The sequence below is a fragment of the Microtus pennsylvanicus genome, chromosome X (assembly GCF_037038515.1).
Source record: "Microtus pennsylvanicus isolate mMicPen1 chromosome X, mMicPen1.hap1, whole genome shotgun sequence".
Lineage (NCBI taxonomy): Eukaryota > Metazoa > Chordata > Mammalia > Rodentia > Cricetidae > Microtus > Microtus pennsylvanicus.
In genome coordinates, this window is record NC_134601.1 from 120793037 (window position 1) to 120810901 (window position 17865).

The 17865-nt window shown below is 41.5% G+C and overlaps 1 protein-coding gene across 2 annotated transcripts in view; it reads right to left on the reverse strand.

Moving 5' to 3' along the window:
- Nucleotides 1-1850: 1850 nt before the first annotated feature.
- The window catches only part of Mospd2 (motile sperm domain containing 2), a 41829-nt gene continuing 25814 nt past the window's right edge, over nucleotides 1851-17865 (reverse strand). Inside the window, exons 8-15 of one of the 2 annotated variants that reach the window (XM_075957022.1) lie at nucleotides 17174-17298; nucleotides 13726-13902; nucleotides 12907-13019; nucleotides 10137-10233; nucleotides 9076-9172; nucleotides 8145-8274; nucleotides 5353-5455; nucleotides 1851-4456 (exon numbers count right to left, since the gene is read on the reverse strand). In XM_075957022.1, coding sequence (XP_075813137.1) covers nucleotides 4319-4456; nucleotides 5353-5455; nucleotides 8145-8274; nucleotides 9076-9172; nucleotides 10137-10233; nucleotides 12907-13019; nucleotides 13726-13902; nucleotides 17174-17298 — 980 coding nt within the window. In that variant the 3' untranslated portion in view covers nucleotides 1851-4318. The remainder of the gene's footprint in view (nucleotides 4457-5352; nucleotides 5456-8144; nucleotides 8275-9075; nucleotides 9173-10136; nucleotides 10234-12906; nucleotides 13020-13725; nucleotides 13903-17173; nucleotides 17299-17865) is intronic. The other variant, XM_075957023.1, reaches the window with a different exon arrangement.

A 17865-nucleotide genomic window follows, 5' to 3' on the forward strand; every position in this document is an offset into this window, starting at 1 on the left:
CAACTTAGCTCTGAAGTTGCATAGTATGCAATCTTGGGAAAAAGAATGACTTCTAGGTTTCTCATTTTCCTTGTCCATAAAACCCAAGACTATGATACACTGAGGAGAAAGGAGCATGGAAAACTTGTTTCAAGGGCCAAACTTGCTCTAGAGTGTGTGTATTCTGTTTACAGACAATGGTCTGGTCAATTAAACCAACTATCTTGAAAATTTTGGTGTGTGGTGTATGTGTATAAGATTCAGACTACAATCTCAGGTGTTTTTCCTTACATATTAGCCACCATTTTTTTTTTTTTGAAAAAGGGTCTCTTACTAAATGTGAAGCTTGCTGCATAGGTAGACTGGGTGGCCAGTGAGCAGTGATATTCTCCTCTCTGCTTTTCTAGTGTTTGAATTATGAGTGTATGATAATATGCCTGGCTATTTTCTTTTCTTTCTTCCTTCCTTCCTTCCTTCCTTCCTTCCTTCCTTCCTTCCTTCCTTCCTTCCTTCCTTTCTCTTCCTCCTTTTTTTTTAAATGTGTGCTTTGGGGATCAAACTCTGGTTGTTTTGTCTAAAAGGCTAGCAATTTTTCTGAGTGAGCTAAGTTCCTAGTCCTGGTTATCTTCAAATGTTTTAACATGCACAAAAGATTAGGAAACGTGAGTGGGGTAGGGAAGGTATGAGATTTTGGATGTTAAAAGCCAATACTTTTTATTCAAAGAAGGAAACCATCAGTAGGCAAATGGAAAAGATCTGATGGGTGATTATATTGGGGTGCCAGGGCAGAGGTAGGAATACCAAGCAGGGAAATTTGAAGAACTCATACTTGGCTCTCAGGAAGGTGCAGTGTTCAGGATATTCACCTATAACAGTTCTAAGAAGGCAGAGGAAGGCAAGCCTCAGTAGACAGGTTAAATACATTATTTCCTCACTCTCACCCCTATCATGTCTAAGCTACAATCACCCCAAAGGGAGAAAGTACACATGGTTTACCTTGCCCCAGATATGAAGGGAGGTGACCAGGACACGGGCAGTCTGCCTAACCACTGTCTCAGATGGAACAAGTGGGAAAAATTCCAGCCAGTTCCTCTGGGTTCTGGAGGAAGGAAACACCCTGTGTGTTAGGAGGACCCATGCTACCAGTGAGGTCAGGAACCCTCCAGTGCGTGGTGAAAAGTGCAGGGAGAAAGAGCAGCTTGCTGTTATTGACCCTTCCCTAGGCAGAGAATTCCCCTGAGAAACGTGCTGCCAAGAAAATCTTCCTTTAGGAAGGATCACCCAGTCCCAGGTTGGTACTTAATCTGCAGGTTAATGTTCTGTCTTTGCAAGTCTCTCTTTCTTTTATCACATGGGCCCTTTTCCTAATCTGATTCTGTATCTCTGCATCTCAATGGAGGAGGATCAGCTATTCATTTGATTTTTATGGAGGGGGGCTGCTTTCTGGAAAAGTTATGTCTTCGAATAGTGAGGGGACAGAAATTATTAGCTTCTGTCACCAGCTTGAGCTCTCCTTGTGCCAATTACCTGTCAAGTACAAAGGTATGTGTCTACCAGGACGCAAGAGGGTACATGGGGCAGTCCAGACTTAGGTGGTTCCAGAGTCTCAAGCCAAAGCCTTGAGTTTAATGTCAAAAACTGCACTGCTGTGCAGCCTTAACTCGACACAGGGACAAGGAGAAACTGGACACACTCAAGGACAGGGGTTCTTGACATGGCAGTCACTTTTGGAAGCCCAAAGTAGGGTCCTTATAAAAATGCAAAGGTGATCCAAATGAAATTCTGATGATCTTTAAAAGGGCAGAGATGGTCTGGTCTGAACACTGATTTTTTTTAAGACAATGATTTCTCAATTAGAGACAAAAGTTTTTCCTGATGATATTTATTTCATAAATGTAATTATTTTCTAAAACATATTAAAATAGAAAACATGTTCTTTTGATCAATTCATACAAAGAAAATACCAATATAGTAATAAAAATACTGAAAATATATGAAAAGCACCAGAACATTAGAGAAATTACACTGGCAACAATTCTAGGAATATATTTTTTATAATTATACAATAAAGTGCTATTAAATCCAGTCAAAATTAGTGGCAAGATATAAAAAGTTATGGTTTTATGAAATTTGAGACTAGGCTTACCAGCAATTGCATTTTAGGCGACTTACAGATCAAGCTAATGATCTTTTATTAATGTTTTCATGGAAAATGTATTAATTTCCATTCCCAAGTGAAAACAAACATCAAAATGAAAATCTCTGGCAAATTGATCACAAGAAAGCAATGGCATGATTAAAGATAAAAGTATTGATCAGAATACCAAAAATAATCATGCAAATATGATTCAATTAAATGAAGACAGAACCAATAAAATGCAAATATATAGACTAATTAAGATTGGCAGAAAAGTTTAGATGCCTTCGACATTATGGTTAATTTTCCGCAGTTCTGTTTAGTCACATTTACCACACAGTTTTGAGGAGTGATGTAACAATGTATATATGTTACATTCATGTATGTTACACTACAATGAATGCCAACAAGGTATGTTACTAAATTCAACTGACCAGACATTAAGCAAGGAAGGGTGTTTAGTGGGTCAACATTGAAGGGACACTGTTAGGACAATTATATTCCTCATCTTGGCTAATTGATTCCTCATTTCTTTATGAGGAATGAAAAGCACAGACAAATACTTTGGAATGAGAGTATTAAGGCCCCGAATCTACCACTTGGGAAGATTCCCAGCACAGTGGGAAGTCTCTGTGGACATACAGGGGCATAGACACTGTGCACAGGACTTAGTGTGGACTGCAGTCTGTTCCACATCTGGAGGTGGCAAACTGAAACAGAAAAACCCAAGTTAAGACAGAGTATCACACTAGTGTCCTTTTAAGGTTTTAATTCCTCAGCTGACTTTTTCAGAAGCTCTGTTCCATCACTCCTCCAAATTCAGTGTTGGAATCAATTTCTTCAAGTTGAGAGCCTTCAACTCTACTCCCGAGAATCCTAAATCTCCAAACATGGCTAAACATTCATTTGCTAGGCAGACTACTTTTCTTTCATCAAAACAGATGTACATTTGAACCTAAAGCAACTGAAACTGGTCATGCTAATGACAACACAAACTAATTGCATCAGCCTCTGGTTCTGCAAGGTGTATCTCGGTAGGGATTTAGGAGTCAGATGAATGTACCGAAGGCAGAGTATCAAAGTGGTCCAGAGAGCCCATTGGGAGTTGTGGCTCCCATTCTCTGAGCCTCTTTTTATAATTGCACACACGGATACTCCAGTCTTTTCAGCGTTTCCTTCTCACCAACAATTTTAACAATGATCATTTTGAACCTAAGGTTAGTTAGACTAATGATCAGCTAAAACAAGCAGAGTTTCAACAACGTTACCTAATGCCTTTCTCTCATGGAAAAGTGAGGGTGAACAAGGCATAATTTGTGGTCCACAGAGGAGACTCCTTTGCCCTGAAATGTAGGTGAAGATGGGACAATGGAAGAGTAGTCCCTTATACTAAACCAGGCAAAGGTTCACTGTTCAAACACAGTGAATGGCATGAAACTGCATAGAACTGACGAGAAAGGGGGCTGTTTTGGAGACTTTCCTTCTGGGCACGGCTACCAGAAATCTATGAAAATTCAACCACATGTAGCTTTCCATATTGTGTCAAAACCAAAGTGATCAGTGAAGAGCCCAGATTAATAAGAGGCAGGCTGCTCAGCGACGCTGAGAAACAAAGGCTAAAGTGGTTTGGCATTAAATAGCTTTACATTCCAAAAAGAATATTGACTATCATCTGGAAGTAGTTCTCAAAGTTACAAAGTCATGGTTACATAAATTACTCTGCTTAAGTAGGTCTCCTTTTCAATATACATATTTTACATACATAGTATAGAAAAGCTAGTAAGTCAGCTCAGCTAGTAATTCTGTTTTTTTAAAAAAAGCAGATTACATCTTTTGGCGACAACAAAGCATGTTACATAGACTTTTCAGCCCAGCTTGTGCATTTACATGACAAACTTTGCTTTGAACACATTCAGATGAAAAAGAAAAAATAAATTATGTTTAAGCTATTGATTTACACACTGCATATGCCTTTACTTAGTTTCCTAACTAGCTACAGTCTCTAATAATCAATGCCTTGAACATTTCTCTATCCAAACAACTTAGTTTCAAGCCAGGCACCCTGCTATGTGCTACATATTTCCTTTTAGGAGCCCAGATGTACAGTGTTCTAGAAGGTGGGTGGAGAAGTTTGAGTGCGGTCTGTATACCTTCTCCAAACAATGTCTAAAGGAGTTACGTTTCTGACCAAGCACCACTTCTTTAACTGTATAACGAATAAAAGAAAGAAACAACAAAAGCAAGCAAGACCATTGTTAAGGCAAGCAGCAGCTGCTGGAACCAGAGAGAGCGCTGGAGTTGGTCTTCAAGTTTCCTATTGCTTTCTAGTAAACGATTGAGCTGAATGGGAAGAAAAAAAAAGGGACGAAAGATTGACATCAACGAAACAATCATTAATCAGGAGCATGCCAAACTGGACTATCAGAACTCCAAACACTGAAGGGATGGGGCCCATCTACTCTGAAAAGCTGGGGGCTAAAAATACAAGAAGGCATCCAATGTAAAGTCTGGTGGACATATATGTCCTTCTTGCTCTACTCTGAAAAGTCCCATTTTCTAGTTGAAACAGGAACAGAGTAATCACTTCCTGGAGGTTCAGATACCTTTGAACTATTTATATCTCTTCGGTTTCTCTTTCATGTGGGCATCACACCTAAAGCACTGCCATGGCAAGTAAGAATTCCACCACTGGGTTACAGACGCAAAGCCCCTTTGTTTCTTTCTGATTGAAACACACTAGTTGGTGACAAGATGGAACTCTTTTGTACTTCACCAAAGCACATGTGCTTTACTACTTGGCCCCGATTCCACGGTAAAATTACCAGAGTCTTTAAAGGCTTGTGGCTGTCGGAATGCAGCCCGTGGTTTACCATTTCTAACTAGCCTCTTCGCGGAGAAGAGGGCGCTTCCAAGCCAGGAGTGGTGGCTCACACCTGCAGCTCTAGCACTTGGAAGGCTGAGGCAGGAGGATTATAAGTTTCAGGCCAGACTGGGTTCAAGGCGAGTCTTTGTCTCCAACAGCAAAAACACAGAAACCCCAACAAACAACAAACAAACCCTAAACCCCACAAGAGAAACAAAACCAAAATGAGGAAGAAAAGAGAGGGCTAGAGAGCAAACAGCAAACCTTCACTGTGTCTCTGCTAAAAGACTCCCTTCCATTAGGGAAGCACAGACAGCCTTCTGGTGCTGACGACCACTGGCGATTTGTTTAGGCAAGGAGAAAGCACACTTACTTGCAGATACAGATCTTCACTGGTTTTATCTGACATGTTAGAAGCACTGTCTTTCAGTGTGAGAGTGTTCGGTTTGCTGCTCTCAACAGTATGGCATCGTAACCTAGGAAATGCAAAGGCAACATAACTTCTTCAAAGTTTTAGCAAACATTTTTTTTTTCTGAAAGTAGAACAGGGAATGCAGGGTTAAATGCAGGTGCTTGTGTACCGGAGGTACAAGGTTTCACGCCTCTCCATAAGCACAATTCAACAAGCAGCTCAGTCTATACTTATCTATTATCTTCCAAGGTCTTTTATTCTCCAGGGGAAATGAAAGCTGGGGCTTTGTGCTTGCTTCTAAACCACGGAGCTTAACCCTCAGTCTCCTTTAGCTACCAAATGTCTATAAAGAACAAGAGACTGTGTACACTGCCCACTGCCCCCACGGGATGCAATAGAAAGCTTTTTTCTATGTTGTTCAGTAGAATTTACCCCACTTATCTTTCAGTGTCTAGAAGGGAGGATGGTGCTTTACTTGAGCTTTTAGCAGCAAACCACTAGGATCCCTCCCACCTTCTAGGTGGGAACAGAGATTCTCTCAAGAGAGCTCCGGAAAAGGTAGCCATTAGGAACTGGTAAAAGCCAAAGCAACTTATATTTAACAAACCCCTTCATTTTGAGTGTTTTATAAGCACTCTGAATTAATCTCGAATTCTTTTGTGTCACTCCTTCTTAACCTTTCAAAAATTTCCCATGCTTTTGAACAAAAACAAAAAGCTCTTGAGGCCCAGGTCACCCCGGGAGTACAAAGCAAAGCCCTGTTTCATGAGCAGAACAAACCAAACTAAACCAAAACAAACAAAGCTTGACAGAAGGCAGTGTTTGTTCCTATGATATAATTTGAAAATACAAGTATTATTTTGTGAAAAGCAGGTGGTACTTTTGCACAGTCGGCCCTATATCAACTTTTCCAGTGGTTTTTGTTAGCTTTTTTCCCCCTCTTTGTAACATGGTTTCCCTACGTAGGTCATGTTAACCTCAAACTTTTGATCTTCCTGCTGCAACCTGCAAGTACTCTGTGTTGGGATTATAGGTCTCTATTGCCTGCCATGTCCCTCATTTTTGTGTTTGTTTGTTTGGCTGTGTATGGGATGGAACATGTGAGGTAAGCCCTGTAGAATCGAGATACCTCCTCCAGCCTGTTGATTTAAACAGTGCTCAAATTTCTCATGGTTAAAACCTCAAGACAGGCTGGGTGTAGCAGAGAGCACTTGCAAGGTCAATACTTAAAAGGCTGAGCTGAGAATTGTTACAAGTTTGAGGCTAATGCTTGGCTATACAATGACACCCTGCCTAAACAAACAAACAACTCCCTAAGCCAACATGCATCCCCTATACAATACAAAAACAAACCACTACCCCAAACAAAAAGAAAAACCTACAACAGAAGAAGCCAAAGATCCCTTCATCAACTTCATAGTTGCTCTGTAATCTGCCACACCTCTAGTTTAGCCCAGTTGTCCCCAGCCATCTCTTCAGCTCGGGCTCTGGTTCTGTGGTTCCTACATCCTAACAGTGCTCTTGAAGGTCATCAGTACCTTTAATAATGTGACCATCAGTGGGCAGCACCAATACCTCATCTTTCTTTATCCGCATGACAGTACTTAGTACTGCTATTTATTTCCCTGCAACACACTTTCTTCCTTGAGTTTTAATGAGCTGATAAGAGCTATCCTTTGATCATGGAATACGCCTCTAGGCTGGGCCCAATTCAATACTCCTCATAAGCAATGATCTAGCGCTCTGCTAGCTGTCTCTTGGCTACACCTTCCCCCCAGTTAAGGCAAATAGACCTCCTTGCTGTTTTTCATGTAAGCCAAGCACATTTCTTTTTCTTGAAACTTGCTTTCCTCCAGTTACAGTGAGTCACGATGTTACTTCCTCTTTCATTTCCTTCATGCCCGAGTCAATGTGTCAGCAGAGAGACTATCGTCAACTACTCCATAAACCAGGGTTTCCTACCTCAGTGCTACTGGTTGGGGGGGGGCTCATGATTTTGGGGGAATAGTGTCCATCAAGTGCATTGTAGGAGGCTTAGGAGCATTTGCTAGATGCTCACTGTACCCCAGCCCTGAGTTGTGAAAAATAAAGATGTCTCTGGGTGTGGGCAAATGTCCTTAGGTGCACGGGGGGGGGGGGTGTAAAACTGATGTCACTTAAATAAATTATAACTTTATTTTAAAAAGGAATAAAGCAAAGCAAAGTAGAAAGCAGTCTTTTCTTGCTTCCTTTACTTTCCCATATATATTTAAAGACACTTGTCACAGATGACATCCAGGGGCATATGGCTGTCACACAAGTGTACAACTGTGCACTCACTCTCTTTTCAAAAGGATACTGTATCTATGTCTCTTTGGGCAGCTTTTCCAATCGTTTATCTACTGTTACTTCATGTGGGAACAGAGTGACTGAATCCTCGGAGTGGTTCCAGAGCACACCAGCACGGGCATGCGCCAATGCCTCTCAACTAGGATTTCCCCGTGGCCCTCCACGTCTTGCCTTTCCCTTTGACTTTTCACTGCTTCAGACAATGCTGCCCACAGTCTACGCAGCAACTTTCTGATACGGTGGACTTGAGGGTTAGAGATGTGCACCTGTCAACTGGCCAGTCCTGGGCCGCATCCCTCTTTCAGTCCAGGTACTCCGAGAATCTGCCAGCTGTAAGGAAAGGACAGTGCCCTCCACCCCCAGGAAGGAATTTCTGATTTTGAGTCCTCCGTCACATTTGAAAGGCTGTGAGTAAAAGCGCTTACCTGTGCTCCATCACTTTGCTTCTTGGAACTTCTTTCCAGAACTGGGTCAATTCTGCTGGCCCAGTGCCAGAGGACTGCTCCATTTCAGCAGCCATTATCAGAAACCGGTCTTGGGCAGAGACTCTTAAGCCTGCATTCCACAAGAGTAGCGTAACATATGAACACCAACGGTCAGGGGGCTAGATATATGGTTTAAGGCATTATGATGATTCTTAATTAATAATTTTATTATTTAAAAAAAGTTAAACTTAAATATATTTTGATCATATTCTTCCCCACCCTAAGTCCTTACAGATGCTCCATATGTGTTGGGAGCAGTGAGACCCCAGATCCTGAATTTCTTGTAAACAACTTGTTTTCCCCTGATCTGAGTGCCTACAGCTGCTCTGAGCACGAGACCTTCAGGAGTTCCTGATGGCAGGAGAGTGGTTTCTGGTGGGTTTGGCTGGGGCGTGGCTATCTCTATATAATCTGCCCCTGAACACAATAAAGGGGGCATTCTTGGGTAATTCAAGGATGACCCATGTCATTGTCACTCTGTCTGTGTGTGTCTGTGTATTTTAACCTCCAGCCCCTTGCCCGAAGCTCGGGAACTGGGTGCCAGTGCACAGAGTGCAGACACGGGGGCGCGGTGCACGGGAATTGGAGGTCTCCACCAAGATTTCGGTACAAATGTACCTTCATACGCATCCAACTATAAGTTCTTTCTTAAAAAACAAAGGATAATCCAATAACAACAATAACCCTCCACCCAAGAAAAGAAAATAAAACACCACCCAAAACAAACAAGCAACCAACCAAAAACTGATCAAACTGCAGCCAAATAAAAGCATACAGAAAGTCCTGTGGAGTCCATTATATATTGGCCAACTACTTTTGAACATGAGGCATTAAGAATACATGCATAGAAAAAGAAGGCAAGGCAGCTCACCTCCATGTGGAGAAACGATGATATCAACTGAAGCTCCAGGGTCGCAGCTGCTGTTGCTTGGCTTGACTCTGTACTTCTCTGGGGCAGTAGTGCGCACCTGTTCAGAAACAGCACATAACCTCACGCTGCTTTAGAGAAATCGTTTAAGAATCACTTTAAGAAAGAGCAGCTGCACTCCGGAGTATAGACAGGCGGATCTCTGTGAGTTCGAGGCCAGCTTGGTTTACAAGAGCTAGTTCCAGGACAGCCAGAACTGTTACACAGAGAAACCCGGTCTCAAAACAAACAAAAGAACAGCTAATAGACAATGAGTGAAGTCTATGCATCCACCTTGGTTGTTGCATGGAGAATGCTATTTGTCTTCACCGATAAGATAAAAACATCCCGAGTTATTTAAAACCTACTTTAAAATCCTACTGACACTTGGCCTTCCTCTCTCTCTCTCTCTCTCTCTCTCTCTCTCTCTCTCTCTCTCTCTCTCTCTCTCTCTCTCTCTCTCTCTCTCCTTTTCTCTCTTTGAAACAGGGTGTTACTTTGTAGCCATTGCTGGCCTGAAGCTGGCTATGTTGGCTAGGCTAGCCATACACTCATAGAGATACACCTACCTCTGCCTCTCATGATCTGGGATTAAAGGCATGCACCCCCACACCTGGCCCTAGCTTTTCTCTTGTATGTAACCATATATGTGCACATGTATGTGCAGTCCCCAGGAAACCTTCATTAGATGAAACATCTGCTTTCCAACACTGAAGGATAAAACAGTCAAATTGAAAGTGTCTTTGCCCTCACATTTCATAGAACCCGGAGTATAGTTTCTATTGGACCCTTGTGGATCAGCAAACACGAAGTGTAGGAGACTGTGCTCACTAGAAGCCTTACTAGAAGGGAATAGGACAGGGTTCATAGTACTAGAAATAAAAACAGGGCACCAGCTGGGTATTTTACACACAGTTGTTTATCGTCTGACTTCTACTCTTCCATAAGTACATGCCCCAAACCACTTGCCATTATCTCGCCGTCATAATTTATTATGGCTTTAAATTGTTTTTTTTTTATTTTACCTTAAAGGCCACTATATTTTTCGTGACGTTTGTCAACACTATTAGAGTTTTCTTCTCTCCAGATTCCATGCTTCCAAAATATAATTCTTCGGCAGGGCTAGGTGGATAAACAAATAAGGCATTTGTAGTACTCAGACTAAATAGCATTATAATCCTTAGTCTGGAAAAACTGTTTGGCTGATAGTTTATGCTCATTTGTATGAAGAGACTTCCTTATACAAGAGGACTACAAAAACAGTTACCTAATATAATTTTGTACTTTAAACTTCCTGATGCTATGCATGCTAGGAAACACTATGGTTTTCCCTAAGGTCAGAAGGAAAACAGGCAGGAACAGAAGAGAGAATTCTGAAGACGCTGAATTAATCCTATAATCAAGACAATCTAAGGTGGATGTGTGTAAGCTCTCTGGGAGGTTGTGGATTATAATAAAAGAAAAAGGCCAGACCCCAGTGCTGCTTCAGCTCTTCCTAACTACAAACACATTAGACTTGAGCAGCCTTTTTAGACCAACAAGAAGAACGTAATTTCGCAGAATCATTATTAGGGATATATTTATGTAACAGAATAATTTCTTACTACACAATGGCTATTCTGAGTAATTTGGAGTAGCAACGGGAGGGCACTTAAACTGGTAAAACTAGGAAGCCTCAAGCTTCCAAGAATGCTATTACTGCTACTGCAATATCTATAACCTAAAATGAAAAGATTCAATTCTCCAGAAAAATTGTATAGTTTAACATTAGCCAAACTGTATCAGGTGCCACAAAATTACAGGAAGGACATTTGGAGTAGTGTTTTTTCTTTAAATTGAAAACTGAATAGCTTAAGTGATTTTTTTTTAAAATAACCCTAAGTGTGCCTGTGTGTATGTATTTTAAAGTTTTGAGACTCTTTAGGTAGCCCAGGCTAGGCTCCAAGTGTGAGCCTCTTGTCTCTTTTTTGAAACAGGGTTTCTCTGTAGCTTTGGAGTCTGTCCTGGAACTAGCTCTTGTAGACCAGGCTGGCCTTAAACTCACAGAGATCCTCCTGCCTCTGCCCCCTGAGTGCTGGGATTAAACACATGTGCCACCACCACCCAGCAAGCCTCTTGTCTCTCAAAACTCCTGGAATTGAAGGCCTGCATTTGGTAATCCCAGATGGAGCTATGTTTCTATCTGCTCTGTTACACAAGAAATGTCTTCACACCAAGGATATTCATTAGTCTAGAGAAGACCTGTGGTTAAGAACAAACTTGCCCACCTTTGGGCAAGACAACAAACATACAGGATTGCTTAATTCCTTTAGGAGACAGCCGGGCGGTGGTGGCGCATGCCTTTAATCCCAGCACTTGGGAGGCAGAAGCAGGTGGATCTCTGTGAGCTCGAGACCAGCCTGGTCTACAAGAGCTAGTTCCAGGACAGGCTCCAAAACCACAGAGAAACCCTGTCTCGAAAAACCAAAAAAAAAAAAAAAAAAAAAAAAAAAGAAAGAAAATGCCGGGCAGTGGTGGCGCACGCCTTTAATCCCAGCACTCGGGAGGCAGAGGCAGGCGGATCTCTGGGAGTTCGAGGCCAGCCTGGTCTACAAAGGGAGTTCCAGGACAGGCTCCAAAGCTACAGAGAAACCCTGTCTCGAAAAACCAAAAAAAAAAAAGGAGCCATGAAAACACAGCGATGGTATAGATGCTAGAGCGTGTCTCAGTAAACACTATAGAAATCAGAAGCAGCTTAGGGAGATGACACTGGTGGTATCCTTGTGTTATGTGAAGGAGCAGCTCTGTGACTCAGGGCCACAGGGAGTGGGGTCATGTTCAAAGTGTAGCCCTGGAAACTGTCCTATTATACCCTGCCTTCTCAGCTGCTTTCACTGGTAAACCTCAGAGTTGCAGGCTAGATCTATGCTTTGGATGGTCCTTCTGTGAAGTATGAAATGTTGACTTCAAAACTAGTAGAAGAAAAGGTGCAAACACACGAACTCCAAAGCGGAAAAAGGCAAAGAAAAACCATGGGAGACAAAATTTATGTTGTGTGTCTCTCCTTTACTCGCATACATACACAGACAATGGCAATAAACCCAAACCCAACACCACCAAGAATCAAGACAGATGCAAACAAACCAGTTTTATCAATTAGAGAATTTCAGATTACGTTTCTTTAGAAGTGTAGCTATATTGTTGATGGAATATGTACTCCAATAAACTCCAAATACAGTTACACAAGAAGGTTTTAAGGCAAAGGACAAAAATGCCATAATTAGGTCATCACTAACTAGTGTTGGTATAGCAATATTGCACATAACAATACAGGAAATAGTCCTGGGCTTTTTTCAGTGCTAGGGATCAAACTCAAGGCTTTACACAATTCCACCAATGACCTGTACCAGCAGCTCCCCAATCCCAAATCTGGATTAGTGGATTAATAACAAAGAACAGAGATAAACATGTCTGAAATTAGGGTTTCACCAAAACCCTATTTTCCAAGAACATGCTGGGCTTTCAGAAGGTCAAATTGACAAATACATCCCCAGTATTAGTAATACAAACAAATGCATCAAGATTAGTAAATGAAGACTGAATATTACTATTTTAAGTGTGATGAGGGCTTTGACACATATTCAGTGGAGAAAAAATAAAAAGGTAGGTAGAAGCGGTCACTAAGGCTGGAAAACAAGGCAAATTGTCCTCTGAACAAACTGTACTCTTAGGAAGCTTTCTTAATCTTGCAGTCCTCCTCACCCCCAAGACGATCAAGAGAGGTTACAGCAATGCAGTGAGTAAAATCTTTGTTACCTGATGTGTAATAAGGGCCCTTTAAAAACACTCAATGGCTTTTTAAAAGTTTTCATCTTTGAATCAACTTTTTCATTTTCCTCTGTCTTGGAAGCAGATTCAGTTGGGCTAGTCTAAAGATTAAAAAACAAAAATAGAAACAAAGGAGAAAAGATGATGATGCTTTAGTTCTAGTTGGACATGTCATGAGAGAACAAATAAACATCTAGATTCAACGCAAATTAGTTTTTAACATGTTTAGCATGCCTGAAATGACATGTTTAACATACATTGACATGACCCTGAGAAACATTACGATTCTCTTATAAATATGACATTATTGAAGATATTTGTTCTAAATTACAATGTACTTATCAAGCAAGCCCTTGCTAAGTTTTGTAAAGAGTGACAATTATCAAGCCCTTCAAAATGAGATAAAGAGTAACTTCATCCAGGCGAAGCTTTATATTAATCAGTTTTATTTTATCTTAGATAAATAAATATATTTTTGACAAAAAAAATTCCTTCCAGATGTACTTTGCCAAGTTTTACACAGAGCATGAACTCAGCTCTTTTTACACGATAGGAAAAAAAAAAGGATACTGCAATTCAATTTACCTCATCCGTCCTCCTTCATTTTCTCAAGAAAAATGTGGAAGCAAGATTGGGTTATCTCAAAGACACAGGCAGAGCTGGGGAGACATGAAAACACTTCTCCCGTTCACACTGGGGATCGAACCCAGGGCATCATGCATGCTGAACAAGTGCTCTACCACTGAGCTATGGCCCAAGTTTTAGATGACAGCTTTTGATTCCATTTGACTTTATCCCTAACATTACCTTTTCTGACAGAGCTGGTTGTTCTTCATTAGAAACTGTTTCCACGGTTTCCTTACCATCCCCTTCTATATCTTCCTTGCTTGAGGTTTCGTCCTCACTGGCAATTGGCCCATTCTCACACAGAGGTGTCTGGAAGTCATCATCTACCAGTGGTGGGTAGCTATACTTGAAAGGATCCTAAAGGAGAGAATTTTCCTTATCAGCCTGCTAGTAATGTAGAGAGAAATAATTCTCTCATGGTATATTAAAAATTGATTACTTTAGCCAAGAATATATGCTCAATTAGTGAAATAAGGAAAAAAAATGGGATTCATTTCAAACTAGAAAGGGAAAGGGCAGTAAATAGAGATAATTATGAGCTATGCAAGAAAAAAATCAATCAAGTTACTTCTTTAGCTTACTCCACAGCAAAAAAAAAAAAATGTTCAGATGACTAGAAGCATTAAATGTAGTGTGTGTATCTTTGTGTGGTTTTTAAACCATACATTAAAACAGAAGAGGAATAAAACAAATCCACTAAAACCTAAATAAGGCAGATTCTCCTATACAACACAGAACACAGATAATGCAGGACTAATGACAATGGTAGAGTACTTCCCTAGCATGTTGGAGAACTTAGGTTCAATGACTAACACTAAGAATTAGACAAACCTCAATCAATTAACAAAAAATTAAAAAAAAACATATTACTAAAACAAAATATAAAGAGGGCTAAAGATGGATTAAGTGACTGCCAAGCAAGTACAAAGACTTGAATTTAGATCCCATGTGAAAAGGCACATGAGGCAATACTTGCCTGTAATTCCAGTACTGGGAGGCAGACAGGGGGACCCTAGGGGTTTAATGGTCACCGAGTCTAGCTAAACAGTAAGTTTCAGGTGCAGTGAGAGGCCCTGTCTCAAAAACTAAGGTGGAGAGCAATAGAGGATAACAGCTAACGTTGAGCCCGGGCCTCCACATGTACAGGTCTGGACACACATGCACGCATACTTAAACACCTCACAGAAGCAAGCAGAAGCAAACACAAGGGCTGGAGAGGTGGTTCAGTGCTGAAGAGTGCTTCCTGCACTATCAGGGACCAGAGTTCGGATCCCAGTACCCATATCAGGATGCTCACAGAGAATTGTACTTGGAACTACAGTTCCAAGGTATTTTTTAGCTCCTTTTGGCCTGCATACACACACACACACACATACACACACACACACACACACACACACACACACACACACACACACACACACACACAACAGAGAGAGAGAGAGAGAGAGAGAGAGAGAGGCAGAGAGAGAGAATGTATCTTAAAAAACACAAGTGAACAAAACACATGAAGAGGTAGGCCTGATAGCTAAATATGATAATTATATGCCTATAATCTGAGTGCTTCAGAGTCTAGAAGAGACTCAGTCTAAAACAAAAAAAACATAAACAAAGAAGGGGATAATTGCAATGATGGTTTACTTTAATTACAAGCTTAGTATCTGAAATGCTAGTTTTTCTAGGTTAAAATGTGAACTACAAAGTTCCAGAATAAGAAAGGTACAGACTTCAAATTAAATTATTTGGTTTGAGTCTCTTTTGATTAATGAAAATAAACAGGAGGACAGTGAAATTCTAATCCTGCTAGTCCTTGGTTCTCCTTAAATACAATTTGGTCAGGCAGGCAAAATATACTTGCAGTTATTTACATAGGTTTCACAATTTAGGAAATGTCACTGTCATATACATTTTCACAGTTATGGAGATATTAAAAAGAATTATTTGTGATGGGGAATCACCATGAAATCCAGGCTGGCCTAGAATTTGCAATCCTCCTTGGGTACTGAGCTTACAGGTGTGGACTACCACATCTGGCCACCACATTAAAAAATTCAAACACACCCACCCGTTCCTGACCTTTGTTAATAAGTAATAAAAATCAGTTCAAATCAATTCTGAAGGCTGGGCAAGTGCATTTGCGTAGTGTGAATCTGTCCCCTGGTTTGATGCTTAACACTCACAATAAAGGAAAATCAATCAATCAAAAGCAAACACCCCTTCCAAACTTTGGAAGCACATTTTAAAGGATACATTTCAAATTAATAAGACTACTGGATAGGAAAGACGGGGGAAAAAAAACAAGAACACACATGAAACGCAAATTGGGTAACTTATGGTTCGTGTTAGATGCTGGAACACTGTAGCACACAGGCAGAAGCTGGCCACACATGCATTTGGAATGATCTCTCCATTGTGTTGTAAACAAAAACCTGATAAAATACTGTACCAATACACTACTAATGTGGGGTTCCCCTCACACCACCTAGTAGATGAGTAGGAGGAAGGCTTATGCACACTTGCGTACATGCGCAATACACACCCCTGGAAATAAAGATATGGAATGCAATCATGGAAGGCAATAGGGTGGTTGAGACAAGAGTAGAAGACTTGTCTGAGTACTTGTTTCTGAATATACTTCTGAATCCTAAATGCACATCAGCTTAGACGCTCATATATATATTTTTTGCTATTCAGAAAAGTTAGTGAACTTTGAAACATAAGTATTTACACCATTGCATCCTTTTGGGGGGCTATCAGTGATCCTTCCTTGGGCATTAAGATATGGCAAGGATCTCCCTGGGAAGGGGAAATAGAATAGATTTCGCAGGCAGCCTGGGGGCAGGTGGGGATGCGAACAGGAGGGATCAGGTGGGGGGATGGAGAAAGTATGGGGAGAGACAACTGGACTTGTAGGGCATCTGGGGCCTGATGGGAAACAGTGCAGTGGAAACTCCCTGGAATCTATAAGGGTGACCATATCGAGGACCCCTAGTAAAGGAGTCTCTGGAGCCTGAACCAGCCATCCTCCTAAACAAGGCAAGACTTCTAGTGGTGGGACTGTGACCCTAACCCAGCCACAAAACCTTCGACCTATAGCCTGCACTACCGGCAAGATGTGCTGGGACAACGGTGGTGCAGAACTTGTGGGAGTGGCCAACCAATGACTGGTCTAATTTGAGGCCTACACCATGAAAGGGAGCCCATGCCCAATACTGCCAGGATGACCAGGAACTGAAGGCTGGATAGCCCAAGGACCTAGGATAGACAGACTGAAACACGAATGGAAAACAGTCAATGAAATGATTTCTAATAATATTCTGTCACACTCATAGATCAGTGCCTAGCTCAGTTGCCATCAGAGAGGCTTCCTCTGGGAGCTGATGTGAGTAGATGAAGAGATCCACAGCCAAACCAAATATTGGGAACCCTGTGTAAGAGGGGAGGAAGGGCTATAGGAGCCAGAAGTGTTGAGGCCACCAGAACACAGCCCATAGCTATGGTTGGAATGTATTGTATGAGAGAAGAATAAACAAAAACATTTTAAAAAGCACGGCCTTTTCCTTTTGAGTACATACTGTAGAGTGCCATTGGTTAGTGTTATTCTGTAAGTGTCAAGGACTGTACTTACTGTCCCACCCATGTGGGGAGGCAGGTATTCCACACTGACATACTCCTGGATTTCATTTTTACTTGTAAACTTCAACAAACTTACTGCTTCGGGGCCAAGCCAGCTTTTCACAATTTTGAAAGCAGCTGAGGAAAAAACAATCAAGTCACAGAAGTTTACCTGCTTCGTCAAGCACTTCATTCTATGTCCCAACCCACATCTCTTGGAACCAGTTTGAACGAGGAGCTGTTAATGTGTTTCTTCTGAGGCAAGGACACGTACCATCATAATTCCAGGGGGAGGCTTTACGGTAGGCACAGCCCTCACAGGTTGCAAATGTCCCATGGGGATTCAGGAAGACTCAATTCCCCTGATGCTCACTGAACAGCTTTTCAGGGCTTTGACCTCTGACCACATCTATCAGTGTGGCCTCTCATCAGCTATGACTCTGAGACAATGGACCAAACTGCTCGGTGGTTCAGGAAGGAATTGCATGATGTCGTGAAGGATCTTTTACTCTGTGCTTCTTCTGATAAACCCTCAATTTGAAAACTCTCTTCAAAGGAAGAGGCAAAAACAGGAGGAAGAGGCCCTGCTCATTATGGGTGTGCGCCAGAACCAGCTTCCTTCCTGACTCAATACTCTGCATTTTTCCCAGGCCTCACCGTTTATATAACCACGAGCAAGACGCTGAGAAGAAACTACTCGCAGGC